Source organism: Saccoglossus kowalevskii, chromosome 15 (genome assembly GCF_978046115.1).
Source record: "Saccoglossus kowalevskii chromosome 15, keSacKowa6.1, whole genome shotgun sequence".
Classification (NCBI taxonomy): domain Eukaryota; kingdom Metazoa; phylum Hemichordata; class Enteropneusta; family Harrimaniidae; genus Saccoglossus; species Saccoglossus kowalevskii.
In genome coordinates, this window is record NC_140655.1 from 5,329,824 (window position 1) to 5,348,886 (window position 19,063).

Here is a 19,063-nt window from a genome sequence, read left to right on the forward strand (position 1 = left end):
CACTTTTATTCATATGCAGAATGTTAACTATACACTTTTATTCATATGCAGAATGTTAACTATACACTTTTTTATTCATATGCAGAATATTAACTATACACTTTTTTATTCATATGCAGAATATTAACTATGTACTTTATTCATATGCAGGTTGTTAATTATACACTTTTATTCATATGCAGAATGTTAACTTTACACTTTTATTCAGATGCACAGTGTTAATTGTACACTTTTATTCATATGCAGATTGTTAATTGTACACTTTTATTCATATGCAGAATGTTAACTTTACACTTTTATTCATATGCAGAATGTTAACTATACACTTTTATTCATATGCAGAATGTTAACTATACACTTTTATTCATATGCAGAATGTTAACTATACACTTTTGTATTCATATGCAGAATATTAACTATGTACTTTATTCATATGCAGGTTGTTAATTATACACTTTTATTCAGATGCACAGTGTTAATTGTACACTTTTATTCATATGCAGAATGTTAACTTTACACTTTTATTCATATGCAGAATGTTAACTATACACTTTTATTCATATGCAGAATGTTAACTATACACTTTTATTCATATGCAGAATGTTAACTATACACTTTTGTATTCATATGCAGAATATTAACTATGTACTTTATTCATATGCAGGTTGTTAATTATACACTTTTATTCAGATGCACAGTGTTAATTGTACACTTTTATTCATATGCAGATTGTTAATTGTACACTTTTATTCATATGCAGAATGTAAACTATACACTTTTATTCATATGCAGAATGTTAACTATACACTTTTGTATTCATATGCAGAATATTAACTATGTACTTTATTCATATGCAGGTTGTTAATTATACACTTTTATTCAGATGCACAGTGTTAATTATACACTTTTATTCATATGCAGATTGTTAATTGTACACTTTTATTCATATGCAAAATGTAAACCACACACTTTTATTCATATGCAGAATGTTAACTATACACTTTTTTATTCATATGCAGAATGTTAACTATACACTTTCATTCATATGCAGATTGTTAATTGTACACTTTTATTCATGTGCAGAATGTCATACACTTTTATTCATATGCAGAATGTAAACCACACACTTTTATTCATATGCAGAATGTTAACTATACACTTTTATTCATATGCAGAATGTTAACTATACACTTTTATTCATATGCAGAATGTTAACTATACGCTTTTATTCATATGCAGAATGTTAACTAAACATTTTTATTCATACGCAGAATGTAAACCACACACTTTTATTCATATGCGGAATGTTACCTATACACTTTTATTCATATGCAGAATGTTAACTATACACTTTTATTCATATGCAGAATGTTAACTATACACTTTTATTCATATGCAGATTGTTAATTGTACACTTTTATTCATATGCAGAATGTAAACCACATACACTTTTATTCATATGCGGAATGTTACCTATACACTTTTATTCATATGCAGAATGTTAACTATACACTTTTATTTATATGCAGATTGTTAACTATACACTTTCATTCATATGCAGATTGTTAATTGTACACTTTTATTCATATGCAGAATGTTAATTTTACACTTTTATTCATATGCAGAATGTTAACTATACACTTTTTCATTCATATGCAGATTGTTAACTATACACTTTTATTCATATGCAGAATGTTAACTATACACTTTTATTCATATGCAGAATGTTATACACTTTTATTCATATGCAGAATGTAAACCACACACTTTTATTCATATGCAGAATGTTAACTGTACACTTTTATTCATATGCAGAATGTTAACTATACACTTTTATTCATACGCAGAATGTAAACCACACACTTTTATTCATATGCGGAATGTTACCTATACACTTTTATTCATATGCAGAATGTTAACTATACACGTTTATGCATATGCAGATTGTAAACCACACAGTTTTATTCATATGCAGATTGTAAACCACACACTTTTATTCATATGCAGAATGTTAATTATACACTTTTATTCATACGCAGAATGTAAACCACACACTTTTATTAATATGCGGAATGTTAACTATACACTTTTATTCATATGTAGACTGTTAATTATACACTTTTATTCATATGCAGATTTTTAATTGTACACTTTTATTCATATGCAGAATGTAAACCACACACTTGTATTCATATGAAGATTGTTAACTATACACTTGTATTCATATGCAGATTGTTAACCTTTCACTTTTATTCATATGTAGATTGTAAACCTTTCACTTGGATTCATATGCAAATTGTAAACATTAGAATGCATATTGTAAGTTGGGGATTACAAGTATAAAGGAGTTAGCGTTTCAAATGATAGGTATTAAGCAAATGTCATAGTGTCCAATGAACCCCTTTGTAAATGTAAATAACTATAGTAGCGACGGTTTTCTCTGATATAAATAGATATCACTCAAAATTCAAGTTGTTACTAAATAACCAATAATGTGCCATAAAGATTATTTTCATTATATTAAGTTACATAAATATTTTGCATAATATACATACCATGAAGAAATCTTCGAGTGGCTTCGTTGGATAGATTACTAAGAACGCCGTGAACAGTGTTAATATAATGAGCCCAATTGTATATGGAACTATTTGAATGAATTAAAAAATAAATAGTAGTGAAATGCACGTCATTTTGAGCTCTTTCCCACAGACAAAAAATACAAAAAATAGAAATACAGTGTTTTATACTTTTGAACTATTTATTAGCACGACTAAAAGATTGAACATCATTTTCGAAGGAACATGAGTGGGTAATTGGTGTTAGACACGTTGCCCATGAAAATAACTTGTCTTAGTTTATTACAAACGTATATTTGTTTAACGCCTCAAATGTAAAAATACTTACTATTAGTATATAGCGGCTTTCTAAATGGGGGTCCCTTCGAAAACAGGAATGCTACAATGATGTACTGGAACGCAGAAATGTAGAACACTACTGTACTCTCATAACACAGGATGTTCATATCGCCTATGATCGGTTCTAGTGGTGTAAACCTGGTACAAAATGAATTCAAATTGTTAGTAGGCTGGCCATTATAGAAATAAATATTTACAAAGTGCAGTATCTAATTAATTGCACAGTTTTGCGAACTCGAAATATACTGCTCCACGAAGCCGTGCGTGAATATACTGTGTTTGACCTTGAGAAAATAAATAAATCTGATTGGATGCGCCTGTCAAAATGCACCCAATCAAAGCTGGTGTAGCATCAGGGGTTGCATATTACAACGGACTTAAAACAAAACGGCGGTATGTCGATATGCCAGAAGAGGCACAATTTTAAATCCTTGCATAACTGAGGTTCTGCCAAGGTTAGAGTAAGGCGATCAAAGATGTAAGACCAGCAAAGATGTATTTATGGAGAGCTCCCTGCTTTTTCATTATATTCTGCCTTCACTGGTCGACAGTACCGCCAATCGATGTTGTTATACGATGCAAGCTTGTATTAGCTGCGAGTCGCGAAAGTGTTTCTAGGGTCAATATTGTATTGATATATTAAAAATAATTTCATATAACAGAAATACAAACATCAATAGAGAGGATAAGGACATATAATTAGTTGCACTTCACGAATCAGACAATTCTCTATATAGAAGAGTTCTAATATGCCCCAATAACATGTTGATCCATGATGATTGGAAACTAAAAAAACATTTCAAGTTCAGAATCTGAAATTCTTCGAGACCACGGTGTACCAACCAGGTAATACCACGGACGATAAAAAGAACGTGTTGGCTACATTCAGACAAATCAAAAATGTCGATAACAAATGAAAGACTAGTATACTAGTATCTGAGACAGGATGACGTCATTGAGGGTACTGGCACGTGACGTGAAGTATGTAAATGTTAATGTCATACTCTTCGGTCTATGTTACTTTGTAAATTAACTGCTTTCGATGAGACTAGCACTATATATACGAGAAAAATATTTAAAAAATCGTTGCTCACCATGCTCGTGTAGTAAGGAAAAAATAACCACCGACTTGACATAACATTTGAAGAAGAATCATGCAGACGATAGAGAAGATCATAGGCGCCTCCATTAACTGTGATTGAGGTTTTCTAGCAACTATCTTGGGATAGGCTTCATTTCTTCCAGCTGTGCAAAGAGAATGTAACAATCAGTTTTCTATATAACATTCTGAAGTATTTGTTTGAAGTATTTTCGAATTATAGCGCCATCGGTCGGTTTCTCTGCGAGAATGAAGTTTGATTTCTAGCTAAATCAGCAGACGAAATTAAAAGTTTTTACACCTGAGCGCACAAATTTTCAAGGTAACGGCAGAACTTGAAACGTGGCAATTGTCAATTCAAATATTTGAAGAATTCCAATAGTATAAGAGCTAAAACAGAATATCGTTATACAATGTTTATTGAGCAGTTTTGTTTCATTTCATAGTGGTTTAATCAGTATTTACTCACCAAATAAGGCTACTGTGGTTGTAATAGCAATATCCCAGTACATAAACATCCAGTCGCCGGGGAATGATTGGATCTGTGTTCAAAAATAAGTTAAATAGACCATAAGCAAGTTTCTGTGTCACGTGGTTTTGTTGTCAGTTATCCGTCATTTTGTAGTTCTTGTTTGTAGTTGATATAAAACCAATAATAATATAAATATTCATTTATACCAAGTGTTTTTCGGGTAAATGTTCGTAATATATACCGTGAACACATGGAAATGTACAGTCGCTTTGGGAAAATTTCCGTTGATGGTGCGCGTGCTGACGTAATCACGCGGACTTGAAACTCACACATCGTCTATTCTTAAGATACGATGCAGCACACACAGGGATGAAAGTCAGAAGCATTGTAGCTTCTCGTTGACTTATTGTGTAAACAGGAGAGCAAGAACAGTTTCAGTTAATCAGAATATTATCCATCTAGTGACGTAGATCAATAATGCGTTCAAGCAAATCGAACATAGTGAGTGACAGAATGTTATTTAAACAGGTGTGGATCAATTCTGTGAGACCTGAATCACTAGTGTGTTCGACTAAGTGGAACAGATGTAATTGGCTTGTTCGGGATTTGTACTTAATACTCCTTTAACTAAAGAAGTCTCCCTCTAGCGATAGGGGGGTTACTGTGACGTCATAGATGAAAGCAATGTTGTTGAAACAGACAACTCTGGATGTCAAGTAGTTTGTTATGTTTTGAATATATACAATTTCTACAGAAACGCAATAAAACTAGTCATTCTTGTATTCTGGGTCAGCAAAAAAACACGGAAATTATTATCCCTCCTCGTTACAGCTTTCTTCCCCTACCAGAGACCTGGAATGCTTTTTATGTCAATGAAATATATACTCACCGTGTTTAGAATGATCACAGAAATAAACTGAATCATGCTGTACATCGCCATGTACTTGAATACACCGAATGACGTCACAAGAGCTGCGCGTCCTTCCCTAAAACAACAAGGTGAATAAAGGGTAATTAAAAGTCGATTAAGATAGAAACCTACTCATAATTTTTGAGCTTGTGGCCCATGACACAACAAAATAGAATTTGTTGGTGTGTTACAGTGACGTATTTTGAGAACTTATCCTAATATGTATAAAAAATCGCTATTTTTAAAACAATTCTATATAACACAAAATTGCATTTTCTCGATTTTTAAAACTTAGATTTTTAAAATAATTCAGGACACCAAAAAGATTTTTGTCAGGTTATGTCACCAGCCTACAATTTGAGATACGGCATAATATCCCTGCCATAGAAACCTATGGTAAAATCGTTGTAATGTTGCCAAAATGGCAACTATCCACTAAAATACAATTACTAGTAGTAACCGAAACTTACTTAAAGTCAATATTCCTATATTTTCATTGAGTACTATTTATTGCAAAATGAAGAAATTCTGTGTATTTTGAGTAGGCAGATCTGTCACTTGCCCAGGCCATGTATACGATGTAATTTTAAAATCGCACTAAACATGTAACTTCCCTAAATATGTGCAAATTGTTTAAAAACAAGTCATTGTTAATGACACAGTCTCCGTCCAAAATTGTGTGATCTGACATATCAATTTGATGCTGATGAAGTCATTGAGATTAGATTGAAACCAGTAATAGGAGATGGATTTGTAAAAAAAAATATGATTTAGTGCTTTTACACGAGAATTGAACATTATTGAATCAAATTACAAAAATAATGTTCATGTTCATGTATCTATTGGTATACTGTCTTTGTACAAAATTTAAACAGAAATGTTCATTGCATTCATGGGAAAGTAGGAATGGGTATCATGAAAAACAAAAGCAGTAAGCCATATTAGTTTGAATCACAGAAAAAATATGACATGCAATTATAACCCAATATGTATGATCATCATACCAACTTTGATCGAAATTGGCCTAGTCATCTCTGAGAAACAGCTCCGGACATGTAAAAATTACAATTTAGCGCATGTATCTCTATCCTTGTACAAAATTTAAAGAGAAACGTTCATTGCATTCAAGAGAAAATAGCAGGGGTACCATGAAAAACAAGATGGCCGCCAGTCAGCCATATTTGTTTGAATCACGGAAAAAGTACGACGTGCATCTATAACCAAATATGTATGATTATCATACCAACTTTGATCCAAATCGGCCCAGTCATCTCTGAGAAACTGCTGTGGACATGTAAAAATGACAATTTAGCGCTTTTTACATGAAAATTGGGCGTCGGCCAGCCATATTGAATTAAATCACAAAAATCATGTTGGTGCAAATGTATCTCTTGGTATACTATCTTTGTACAAAATTTAAACAGAAACGTTTATTGCATTCAAGATAAAGTAGCATGGGTACCATGAAAAACAAGATGGCCGCCAGTCGGCCATATTTGTTCGAATCACGAAAGAAAATGACGTGCAGCCTACACTCCTGTGGTTCCTGTGGCTGCAGAAAAACTTTGAAAGACACACACAATATTGCTATTTGGCTGGAAAAACAACTCGTACAATACAGCACTAATAACAAGAATAAAATCTAATGTCTTTGAGGTGTTTACACTTTTTTCGCAAAATGTTGTTAAAGGAGTATCCATTTTGGCATTCCAACTGGGTTTGAAAGGGTAAGAGTCCAAGGTACTGGCAGCACAGTACTATCATCATAATGCCACATTCAGCTGGCATACAGGTGATAATAAAATAAATGCTATTAATCTGCTGATATTTACTATATGGAGACAGCCATCTTGAATACGACTTGAAACTAAATCGTGTATGCCAGTTGACTGTGCATAATATCAACATAGCACGGCCCACTACTAAGGCACCATTTCATCCGATAACAGTCTAACTTACTTGATCAGCGTCGGGATACATTCAATGTTTGGAGTTCTAGATGTGAATGGTGAAGCTACAGATGCCTCCGCTTCGGATAAAGAAATCCCAGCATGCGCTGTCTTCAAAGCGCCACAGTCATTGGCGCCGTCTCCACACATTCCGACATAATATCTAAGAAAGATGTATTTATCGTTTGAGATGAATGTCGAGTTGAGCAAACGAATAGTTAGACATATTACAAGTGTACTCGAAAAAAAACGTTACTTTCTTTATGAATTTGACAAATGCGTCTTTCCATGATGCCTGGATGTATATGATTTAAAAACATAAAAACGTTTTGCGAGTCAATGATACGTACAAATTATTCAAATTGCATGCACTGTTCATTGTTCAATATTGTACCGCTCAAGGCGACGTCAAATAATAGTTTCTTTAGCCTTATCAATCATTAAATATGTACATGTTTTGTGAGTGGTTTGTTATTGGAGGTACTCACTCTAGGCTCTGTAGAGCTTCAACCAACTGTGCTTTTTGGTCTGGTGACATGCGTGCAAATACTGTCCCCCTTACGGCGATCTATTAATAGAAATAAATGAAAAAGTACACGTGATGTATATAATAATAAGTCACGACACGCCCTCTCTTGACGAAACACTTCTGTGTTGTGATCGGCTATTTTGTTGGTACATAATAATTGTAATGGTGGACAGAAATTGCTAAGACCACTGTAGAAGCACAGCACGTGGTGACTCTTTTGTTAGTCTGTGTTATTTCAATTACATTATTATAACTTATAATAGGACGGTAAACATCGCGATTTCCTGTTCTTCGATGAGGTATACGCTCAACTTCACCATATTCTGTGATGGAAGGATGAGTCTTTAGTACACGCTCACAAAGAATGATTCCGGAGTTGTGATTGACGTTAAAAGGCGTTAAGGTATGTTACTGCGCACTAGATAAATCGGATGCTATTTCCGGGGCACTAGATCTAAAATTGGGTAGAGGGACTGGATGCCACTGAGCCTTCAAAAGTGTGAGCATTTTTATACTCATATATTGAAAAAATCCATACACATATTTATTCCAAAGTAAAATGTTTGTAAGCCAAATTTATACCAAATAAAGACATTGCTGCTACAGTCTTTTTCTAGAAGAAACGAAAAGTCAGATTCACGGACATCCGTTGGAACAGTTGCAATTTTTGGTCAAATCATTGCGCATGTGCATAACCAGCACGCAGTCATTAAAGACTTTGCGCCCTCTATGCTTGCACTACATGAAAAATGCGACTGGGGTGTGATTGAAACGATTTAACGATCCATATTTTTGTTAAAAGCTACCCCGGACAACTACAATCTGTCAGATATGTATACAGTAAATAAGGCACACATATTTATATACCATTTCAGCGTTACATTCCCATATGGTTACTCTTGAAATATTATGCTGACTCACCTTCGGAACAAGATCCGGAAAATGTTCCATGATAACGGCGAATGTTTTCCCGTCCATTGCAAAGTGATAGGTCGAATGGTCTACCTTTTCCGCATCTCCATCCATTGTTATTTTAACACTCTCAAAATCCTACAATAACAACATACAATCATTTACTATGATTGATTCATTGAAATAGCCGGTCATTGTTACTAGGCATTAGACAAAATGGCCGCTTAGATCTCGTTGAGAGCTAGGGTTCTGTGAGTCTTGTTTTGCTCCCTCCAATAGCATTTCTCCTTTTCATCGTATCCACTGTTCCAAATACCATGGCTATGTACATTAGAAGAACAATGTACGCGATGACAGGAGAAAATGAAACGTTATTTCAGGAGCAAAACAAAGTGTCGTGAATTTCTCGCTTTCAACGAGATCTCGACGGCCATTTGCGATTAAAGGTCTATTCGTTGTAGTATCGCCATAAAAATAGGTCGGGGACGAGGACTGGGTGTTCGTCTACTCCACCATATAGCAAAAAAATATTTATGGAAATCTGTAGTATGGACCCTACTCTGTAATGTACCGTTGTAGAATTGATAAAGTGATCAATGCATCTGAGAGCGATCTTTGGATTAGACAAAAAAAGAAGCCACAGAGGACGTCCAATTTCTATTGTTTTTTCTATTGCTACATATAAAAAATGCTGTTAGATTTGTCACCCAGGTGTTAAACACATAGGACCAACCAGTCTGAAATGCCAGAATGTGCTATTATACAACGCAAGTGAAAATTTTATTTTTTATCATAAGCTCTTCGACAAGAATGTGAAGAAAAACAATATTTACCTCTTCATCGTCTAGAACGAGGGCGCTGTTCTCGTTGCTGATCTTAGACTGTTCTGAATCACTTGCCCTACAGAATGCGCGTCCATGTAGTTCCGCACGTACAATGGTGTATTGAATGGAAGAGCCCTCATCGGAAGTTGGTGCATGAGCATCAATGCGCACAACAGTCTCCTTTTCGTCAATCATTCCACATTTACGAGCTACGTGGATGGCGGTCAGAATGTTATCACCTGTCAATCAAATACCAATGTTGTATCAAAACTCACGATAGTTATACATTCTCGGAAACCGAGTGATGCATAAAAGAACAAGTCATTGGCCCTTTGAATGCAGAATTCAAATGAATTCAATTAACCCTTGAAACGTAGAATTCAAATAAAATCGATGTTTTCCTGTGAGTGAGAACAATGCATGTACTATAATAGTATTTTAGATTAATTAGACATAATTTCTTCCAATTGGATAATAATTATTTAAAAAAAAAACTATATATATATAGAAATATGTCAACAAACATGTAACCAAACGAGCTTCTCTCTGATTGGTCAGGTACAATCTTGCAAGTAACATTACATTTTGGTGAGAAAGATTAAAACGTTCAATCAAAAAGTTAAATGAAAGTAGCTATTTACCTGTTACCATAACAGTACGGATGCGTGCTTTTGACAATTGTGCGATTACAGGGTTCGTCTCAGGTTTTAAGGTGTTTTGCATAATTAGTAATCCAAGAAATGTCAAATCGCTCTCAACTTGCTCTCTGTGAAAAACCAAAACATTGAGTTGATTTTTTTACTAAACACGTATTGGTACAAGATGTTTCTGTCTCTGTCAAATATTCTATGTCTGTGAAATGTTCGATACAGGCCGTCGCACTTGGTCATATTTTGCGCGCGTGCGCATGCACAGTGACTGGTTGGCGAGAAACGATGATTCGCATTCCAAAATAAACATTGAAATCTTTCGCTGTTGTTGCTAGATACAACAATACACATGTACGGTTACTGTTAATAAAACAAGTTGTTAGGGAATAATTCGGGTGATGGGAAAAAATCCGGGAAAATATTTCAAACTGTGGAAAAAATAATTATAAAAAATTCATCTTAAAAAAATAGCAAAACAATTAGTAGCAAAAATGGCATCATGAATAAATATATAGCCCGAAAATCCTTTAGGGTAGAACAGTTTCGACGCTATCCTCAAAGTTTGACAAACGCCGCCGCCTTGAGTATCTTACTGGTAAATAATTTAAATAATTGTGCAACTCATCTTTATTAACTCAAACAAAACGTTTTACCAATACCGTTACCCAACAGTAACTTTCAAAATACAGTTCTGAGTCTGTGTGACTATGAGCGCCAGTTAGGCAAGAGAGTGAAAAAGGAGCTGCACACACATTTTCACCTTAAAAAAATCGGTCAGACAAGCAGGTCGAAATGATTTGCCTGCCCCCCTCATCTGTCGAATCGACAGGAGAAGCCATCACACTGATTCAACATAAGTTATTCGTTTATTAGCAAAAAAATCGGATTTTCTATTTTCTGTGTGTAAGTATGTCAGGCGGGGGTTGAAAACGTGTTTCACAGGTCGGTTTTATATTTAGATCATGCTCAATTGCTTGTTTTGAAAATATACGAACGATGTTAACTAGATAATTGGAAATGTCTTCGAATGCTAATAATATTCCGAAATTGTTCGTCTGTTGAGATAAAGTCAGCATGATTTGAATTGTGTGACACATCCATTATGTTGCTGTTTGAGGATGCCGTCCATTGGGAAAAGAAGACACGTGATATTCATCTTCTCACCTGGTTATCCGTTGTGCATCACTGTAAGTAATACTTTCATCTAGAATTCTGTATGCTATTGCCAGCACTCGCAATCCCTGGTGAGTATATTCCTGTAAAACCTCTTGGAAATCATCGGGAACTGAGAAAAAAAGATGAATAGTTATTCACAATTGATGCAACCATAGCAAACACTGCGATAAAGACTTTCCGTTTTCGACATTGTGATTTTTTTTTCGTTTTTTGGGAGAAAAAAAACACAGAAAAAACGGATTTTGACAAAATAATTCAGAAATTTATATATAGAATAATTCATAATGAAATGTGTTTCCTATGCACCCATAAATAATTTTTATAATTACCGATTACACAAGAATATTACAGAAAAAGATAATTTGCTATAATCTCTATATTTTTACCTTTTATTTGTCTTGAATTATGACTGAAAGGAGCTGAATGTAATTACAAACTATGTAGTATGTTTAACAACTATGTATGAACAACAATTTTAATAAATATGATTTTACTTGGTAAAAATACGGTATTTATCTGCATAAAAACGGAAAGTTGAAAACGGAAAGTCTTTATTGCAGTGTTAGCATTGAAGACGAGATGACAAAGTCGGTAGAGATATCATAATGAATAAAAATTTCGATTTCCTGTGGTTTACAAAAGCTTACACTTACCACCTGTTAGACAGACATAGGAAATGTGCTATTTTCATACATTTTCATATTATAATTGCATCTCGATGTCAATAATAGAGAAAGAATAACTATAGAACGTTACATAGTGCGTGAAACAGGGTGGTAACATGTAACATTACTCGTTTTGCTTTACATTGAGTCCTCGATGCACATGAAACTTAAACGTATTCAGTGACATTTTCATGTCATTGATTACGCCTTCTGGGCTTGGCTTCTGTATCACACCTTATCCCTAACTATAAGTGTAAGATGAATTAACTATTAATATGAATCATGTTTTCTGAGGACTATAAAAACTACCAACGGAATCTGTATTTACATTCTTAAAGAATACAATAATAGAAGTACATACATACACAAGCCACCTCAACCATCCGCGGGTTCCAGTCAAAAAATCTCATGAATAATTAATAAGATGACGTAATGCATTGTGACGTCATTCGTAAATAACGCTATTTGACCAATACTCACCGGTCAGGTTATCACAGTGAGCCGCCACTTTCTCGGGGGCACCTTTCACATAAATGACGAGATTATTGGATCCTTTAGCTTGAGTTATCACACTCATCCTTTGGAAAGCAGATGAGAACGTAAACTGACGAAGAATACCAATCTCAGGCTGGTCTCCGTGCTGTAAAATAAAAGGTATGATGAATTTAGTTAAAGTCGAATAGAAATGTTGCACCACGGAACATAAAATATATCTACATTTAATTATGAGAGATAAATTCCCATTACTTGTGAGTCTCATGGAAAAATATTATTAAAATATTATTCATAATCACATGACCGAGAAAAATCCATAAATATAGAACTTTTTTAAGAAGATGAATTGATCTTATTTGCAAATGGTCGCTGAAATATCGTTCTTGGGAGCGAGAAAACGACGCGAGTTTTTGTTTTCCTGGAATTTGTTTTCAATAAATATGCTATGAGAACTAATAATTGGAATACGAGATTTCTCATTAATTATTGATCTTACATCTTCTTGTGCTGAAGATGGGCCATCGTGTCCTTCACCTTCGGGCGTCTCACCAGGCCAGGGCATTGGTCGCACGATGGTTGGCATGTAAGTTCTGAAATCTGTCTCTTCACCTTCCTTTGGCTCTTTCAGATGCTAAAATATAGAAATTTTCGTTTAACATTGAATTTAGTTCAATGCATTCATTTTGCTTGAAGCGTTGGTTGGATAATTATTCTATCAATATGAACGAATGTTGTTGACACGCGGAAATTTGAGGATTTGGCAAATAATTTTTCATCATCGAAAATGAGATGGCATTCGACCAGTGTTCAACTATGAGGCACATAACTGCACCAAGAAAATGTGTATAACTATCATGATACGCTTTAATTTAACGTCACACCTGAAAAATATATTTTCATTTGCTGAGATAAGTTTTTTTCTTAATAGCACCCACAATTATACACATGGGCTGTAAATCATCATGCAAATATCACAGCCATCATAAACCCTTGCTTTGCTATGAAGGCAACGAATCTGAAAATTCGGGCTCCCGGACTAAAAAAATCAACTTACAATTTGATGGTGCGAATAATACTAATGTATTTACCCATTTTGTTGCAGCAAACATCTGAAGATCAAGAGGATCTCCCCTTAGTTCCCCGTCAATGAGGGTGATAGAATGACATGCACCCATGCAATGAAGTACTGGACCACTTGGAAGTTTACTTGGATCTTCGATTAACACAAAGCTGTCGGACAAATCAATTCAATCAATTAGGTTTATATTCTAATTTTATTTCACAAGTGCAGCTGTGCTGAAAAAGTAAATATATAACAAATTTGCTTTAAAAAATAGCAAGCGATGATACGAAGATTAAATTATTCAATGATAAATTTATTTTATTACCAATATATCGCAAAGATTGGAATCGTATTGTCTATTCACCAAATGCCAAAGTTTACTAAAACTTATTGAGCTAATATACATTATTTTTAAATGTCCGCCGTTGAGAGTGAGAGAACCGCGCGACTTGTGTTTGCCTTACAAATAGTGGACAATTATCAATATCATAATCACTGTTGTTTCCATGACCATGGAAACTACGGTAGTTGGAACAGTAGACATGATTGCGGTAGAGAATATAACACATATTCAGAAGCAAAAGCAAGTCACGTGGTTTTATCGCTCTCAGCAAGATTTCGGCGGCCATTTGCAAATAACGTCTATTTTCTCTGCAATGTAGTATATACACAATAGAACCACCTAGGCGTGGTTTTGTGCAAAAAACGTACCAACTCGACATAAAGAGTTAAAAATGGTGAGTGCATTATAGACATATTATTGCGGTGAATATACAATAAATAGTGTGATTCAAGCACAAATATAAACTGTTGTTAACATATACATAATAACAATAACATATTAGATGGCTAGTTGCAATCCGTCCAAGCCACACGAGCGACTATATTCGCATGCTATAAAAAATAATGTTAAGGCATACGCAGATAAACTGCGAAAATGTGTGTTCTGAAAAAGCGATCAAGCAACACACATCTGTGAGAAGAAGAAAACTTATCAGTTATATGGTGAATAAATAGAATAGACCTGAAACGCGAATGGACGGTCGAGATCTCGTGGAGAGCGAGAGAGTCACGAGACTTCTATTTGACCCTCAAATAGTGTTCTATTCTTCCCTGTCATCGCGTCCGGTGTTTCCCTGTAACTATGGTAATAGGAACATTGAACGCGATGACAGGAGAACATGAATTACTATTTTCAAAAACAAGTTTCGTAGGTCTCTCGTACTGAACGAGACCTCGGCGGACATTCGTGAATACGGTCTAGTAGAATGTTTCATAACATAAGTGCTAGTGCAAATGCCAGTAAAATGCAACTGACGACTTTCTCGTCCCGTTGGAGATGGGGAAATACTAACGATGGACAAGTATTAATTATTTACCTATTTAAATAATTAATATAAGTTTGAACCAACGTTAATTGACTAATAAATGCCGGGATAGCTCCAAAAAAGTGAACCGTATTTCTTGCATATTAATTGGCGAGTATTTATAAATGACAGTATCGTTTATTACATTGGGTATGCAGACGAGTTTCGGAGTTCATTCTTAAAGCGGAGAGGTTGTATTGAGTTATAAGCGACGATAACAACGCACGCTAAAAACGCAAAGGCTAATGGGTAGATGCCAATTTGTAACAACGACGCGCTATGACAGTCTGCCGCATGCGCAGGTGCACCCGCTTAAAGGTAGAAGCCTATTCATAAATAAAAATACCCAGATTTTTTTCATTTTTCAATAAATTGTACTTCCGGGCAATATTAGGATATTGAGTTAACAAAGTTGGAGGTTACAAGCTTAATTTTCGTGGATAGTATAGTGGCCATTTTGACAGTATTATATATGATATTATATTGTAAATTATATATTGTGAATAATGTGATACTTTTTGTTGTCCTCAATTATTTCAAAAATCTTGGTTTTAAAAAGTGCCAAGAAATGCACTTTTTCTTTAACATTGTACTCTACGGAATTGTTCAACAAAAAGCGATTTGCAAAAAAAAAATGTTAGAACAATTGGCGAGTGTTAGGAAATGTTAGGACAAGTTTCTCAAAATACGTCACTGTAACACACAAAAAATGCTATTTCATGTTGCCATGAGATAATAGATTCACGATTTTACATAACAAACCACTGAACTACGTCATGCGATTTATGACCAATTTTCTCAAATATAAGAAGCAGGCTTCTACCTTAAAGGTAAACAATGTATTTTACACGCGTTATATACGTAGCTATTGGTCCTATATCGAATACGACGTGGCGCGTGGCGCGTGATTAATTATTCATGTAAGACGTTCGATTTGGGCTGACAAATGAGTAAACAAAATAGTAACTGTTCTAGCGTTGACATAAATTGTCCAAGGCTTTTTCAGCCAATGATTTTTTGTTGGGATTCACAACAAATCACGGAAAATCACAGAAAAGTAACAGAATTGCAGTTGACAATGTCTTTATTGTCTGCAAACGTTATAATCATTTGAAATTTTTCACGCGCTCTGTGCTATTTTTAGTAAGATCTCGCAATTGTGACAATCGTACTCATCTGGTGAAAAAGAGCCATGCAAAATTTGCGCGTAAGCGCTATCACGAACAAGTAGTCGTAAAACAGTTCCATTCCAATCGCGGAATCGACTATGGAGCGCGTTCAGTAGAAACAGAACACCCGAAACTCGTCTTACAGAGAACCGATAAAGAGTAGATGACATTTGAGTCTTAATTGGTTAAGTTCGAAATTATAACATCCAAATAAATTGAATACAAGATGTTATATTTGATTTTCTGACATCGAAGACGAGAAAGCTTTCCAGGTGCACTTAACGTATATGCTGAAGCGGTCAAGTGACCAGAAACGAATCAAGTCTCTGCAAACCTTGGTGATTCCTCGCCAAATGAAGAACATTCTGGCGTATCATGGATTGGACTGAAAGAACACCGGAATATTTGCATTTTTTTAAAATTAGTTAAGAATATTAATTCTAAACAGTAAAGCGTGAAACACAAATATCAATAGCAAGAAGAAATAAGTATGTTATGTTCCATGTTTAGAATTAATACAGACTGTGTTTTTAATATAACACTGAGACAAAGAACAACTATATGTTACATAACGTGTGAACACATACAAAGCTGTTTTATAACACCCTAGTGCACGCAAGTCTGTATTACACAGAAGGGTCCCAAAAACAGACAATAGATAACAATCATTAATATATGCGATAAGGAATTATATGTAAAGCATGCATTTATTGACCCTTTGTCAAAATCATGCTCGCAGATATTTAAAAAAACATGGTATTTCTTTAGAGTGTAATAAACAAATGCTGGCACCTAGGTCCTATAAAAACGCGACCTCTGGTGACAAAGCGCGTAAATGAATGCTAGAATATTGTTTTTGAGATACTTGCTCTATTCTAAGACAACTTTACGCTACACAGTACACATTACATCTATCGCTATTCTAGTTATTCAATATTAACGGGGCGAAAATGACGTAATTCAAATAATATTTAGCTAAGTAGTGATGATATTTTGCTGCTACGTGAGTGATGGTTAGTTGCAGTTATTACAAAGGTTACAAGTGGTCGAGTGACCTGTAAAAATGAAGTCGCTTCAAACCTTGAACCTTCTTTGTCAGGCGAAAACTTTTCTGGCATAGCAGCAATTAGACTGAAATTGAACAAAATAATCACGTAACAGATAGACGGCTGATTATAATTAACAGAAAATTACCAATGGTTTCAGTATCACGTGGTATTTTCGTCCGTATACGTCATACAATCTGATACCTCGCTCGTTAAATAAATCGTGCAATAAATACTAAAATCGTCCTTCAAATAAATATTTATATATACTCAGTGCATGACAGGTAAATGTTGATTTGAAACACACAACAAAATCCTATCAGTCACATTCCTTTGGCTGATTTGTATATTTGTACGAGGTTATGAACATGTGCGTCATGGCCAAACTGCGAACGAGCCTAAAAACTGATGACGTAATCGGACATAGTATCATGCGCACTAAAAGCCCGCAAATGTTTTATTTGAATACTGACTATAATGTTAGTTACGTGCAGACATGGAGTGGAGTTTAAATAACTCGATACTGTAACTTTGAAAGCCGGGTCCACCATAGACATCACCATATTAGTCATGTAATTGTTCCCATGTGATGCTTCAAGCAATGTGAATGGCTAACCTTAATCACGTGGCATCGTTAGCCCAATCAGATTGCCCAAAGTATCCCATAGACAGAATCTTAAAGTGTAGGTTATTGTGATCTCATCTACATTAATCAAGCAACCAAGATGCCGAGAAGAATGAAGAAGTTGATAGTACTGAACTATGAGCCTAGATTTAAAGAAAAGAATGAAGTTAAATAGACAGGAAAGGTGAATTATGTTTGTTAATTAATAAATTTACCTTTCAGATGTTATTGGAGCAACGCCAAGCAGTTCCAGATGATCTTCAGTTAGAGTTCCAGTCTGTAAAATAATCATATAACTTGATGTACACGTAATGAATTATAATATATCAGATATTCCAGAATTCTACTTGATTCTTAGTAAACAGATTCAGCTTTTGATATTACCACAGTACCAAAATACCCCAACATTTCATAATGGGTTGGAACCGCACGATTTGTCGAATTTAAAGGAATTAAAGAAATTCCAATATTTATGACTGTTTCAGATATAAGTTTCAAGCGCTCATTTCCAGTAGGTGATTTTCCGTTCACTTCGAGCTCGCGCGCCTTATACATGGAAGTATATAACGTCTGCCACAAACAATGATTTGATATTAAACTTGAATTTCTTTTTTTAAGTTCAATGTCGAAATGGAGTTGACATAACCTTACTACATCAAAATCAATCATCAAGTGTATATAGCACATTGTTAAGCAGTGGAAATACACCAAAACAGTTTCGAGTTTGTCAAATTCCACGAGCGCGTGCAATGACGTCATTTCAAAACGTTCCAATGTTATGCCATCGTCCAATAGAAACCTTTTGTTTCGGTTTGAATATATAAATAGTTATAACAATTTAGGGAATGGGCTTGTTGTGCTTGCCGGAATTTTTTTTATAACGACTTTACCTTATCAAAGCATACCACATCCAGGGTACCACTAACGTTAATTCTCTGTGGACTGATGCAAAATATGCCTTTCTTCTTCAGCCGTCTTTGAGCGAACACCATACCAATAGTCAGGGCTGCGGGCAGAGCTGGTGGAACCGCAATTGTGAAGATATCCAAGGCTTTGATGATGATATCCTTTACGGTGGCCTACAAAAAAACATATATTTAAAGCGACGAGATCACCTGCGCACGCGCGGCAATTGAGTAGGCGAGAATAACAACTCACGTTATAGAACGACACCTGCGCTTTAACCTTTAGCTGCAA

At 34.8% G+C, this 19,063-nt stretch overlaps 1 protein-coding gene and 1 non-coding gene across 2 annotated transcripts in view; both read right to left on the minus strand.

Moving 5' to 3' along the window:
- LOC100376247 (polyamine-transporting ATPase 13A3) overlaps positions 1 to 19,063 on the minus strand; it is an 83,796-nt gene that overhangs the window by 4,483 nt on the left and 60,250 nt on the right. Inside the window, exons 16-32 of the mRNA XM_085508642.1 lie at positions 18,757 to 18,945; positions 18,082 to 18,143; positions 17,276 to 17,326; positions 13,685 to 13,826; positions 13,093 to 13,227; positions 12,582 to 12,741; positions 11,425 to 11,545; positions 10,252 to 10,376; positions 9,620 to 9,849; positions 8,796 to 8,924; positions 7,834 to 7,913; positions 7,356 to 7,508; positions 5,376 to 5,472; positions 4,484 to 4,556; positions 4,010 to 4,160; positions 2,905 to 3,053; positions 2,556 to 2,644 (exon numbers count right to left, since the gene is read on the minus strand). Coding sequence (XP_085364768.1) covers positions 2,556 to 2,644; positions 2,905 to 3,053; positions 4,010 to 4,160; positions 4,484 to 4,556; positions 5,376 to 5,472; positions 7,356 to 7,508; positions 7,834 to 7,913; positions 8,796 to 8,924; positions 9,620 to 9,849; positions 10,252 to 10,376; positions 11,425 to 11,545; positions 12,582 to 12,741; positions 13,093 to 13,227; positions 13,685 to 13,826; positions 17,276 to 17,326; positions 18,082 to 18,143; positions 18,757 to 18,945 — 2,136 coding nt within the window. The remainder of the gene's footprint in view (positions 1 to 2,555; positions 2,645 to 2,904; positions 3,054 to 4,009; positions 4,161 to 4,483; positions 4,557 to 5,375; positions 5,473 to 7,355; positions 7,509 to 7,833; positions 7,914 to 8,795; positions 8,925 to 9,619; positions 9,850 to 10,251; positions 10,377 to 11,424; positions 11,546 to 12,581; positions 12,742 to 13,092; positions 13,228 to 13,684; positions 13,827 to 17,275; positions 17,327 to 18,081; positions 18,144 to 18,756; positions 18,946 to 19,063) is intronic.
- Mir4846 (microRNA mir-4846) lies at positions 17,820 to 17,913 on the minus strand. The gene has a single exon (NR_038812.1). It is a non-coding gene; the product is annotated as a microRNA mir-4846 (primary transcript).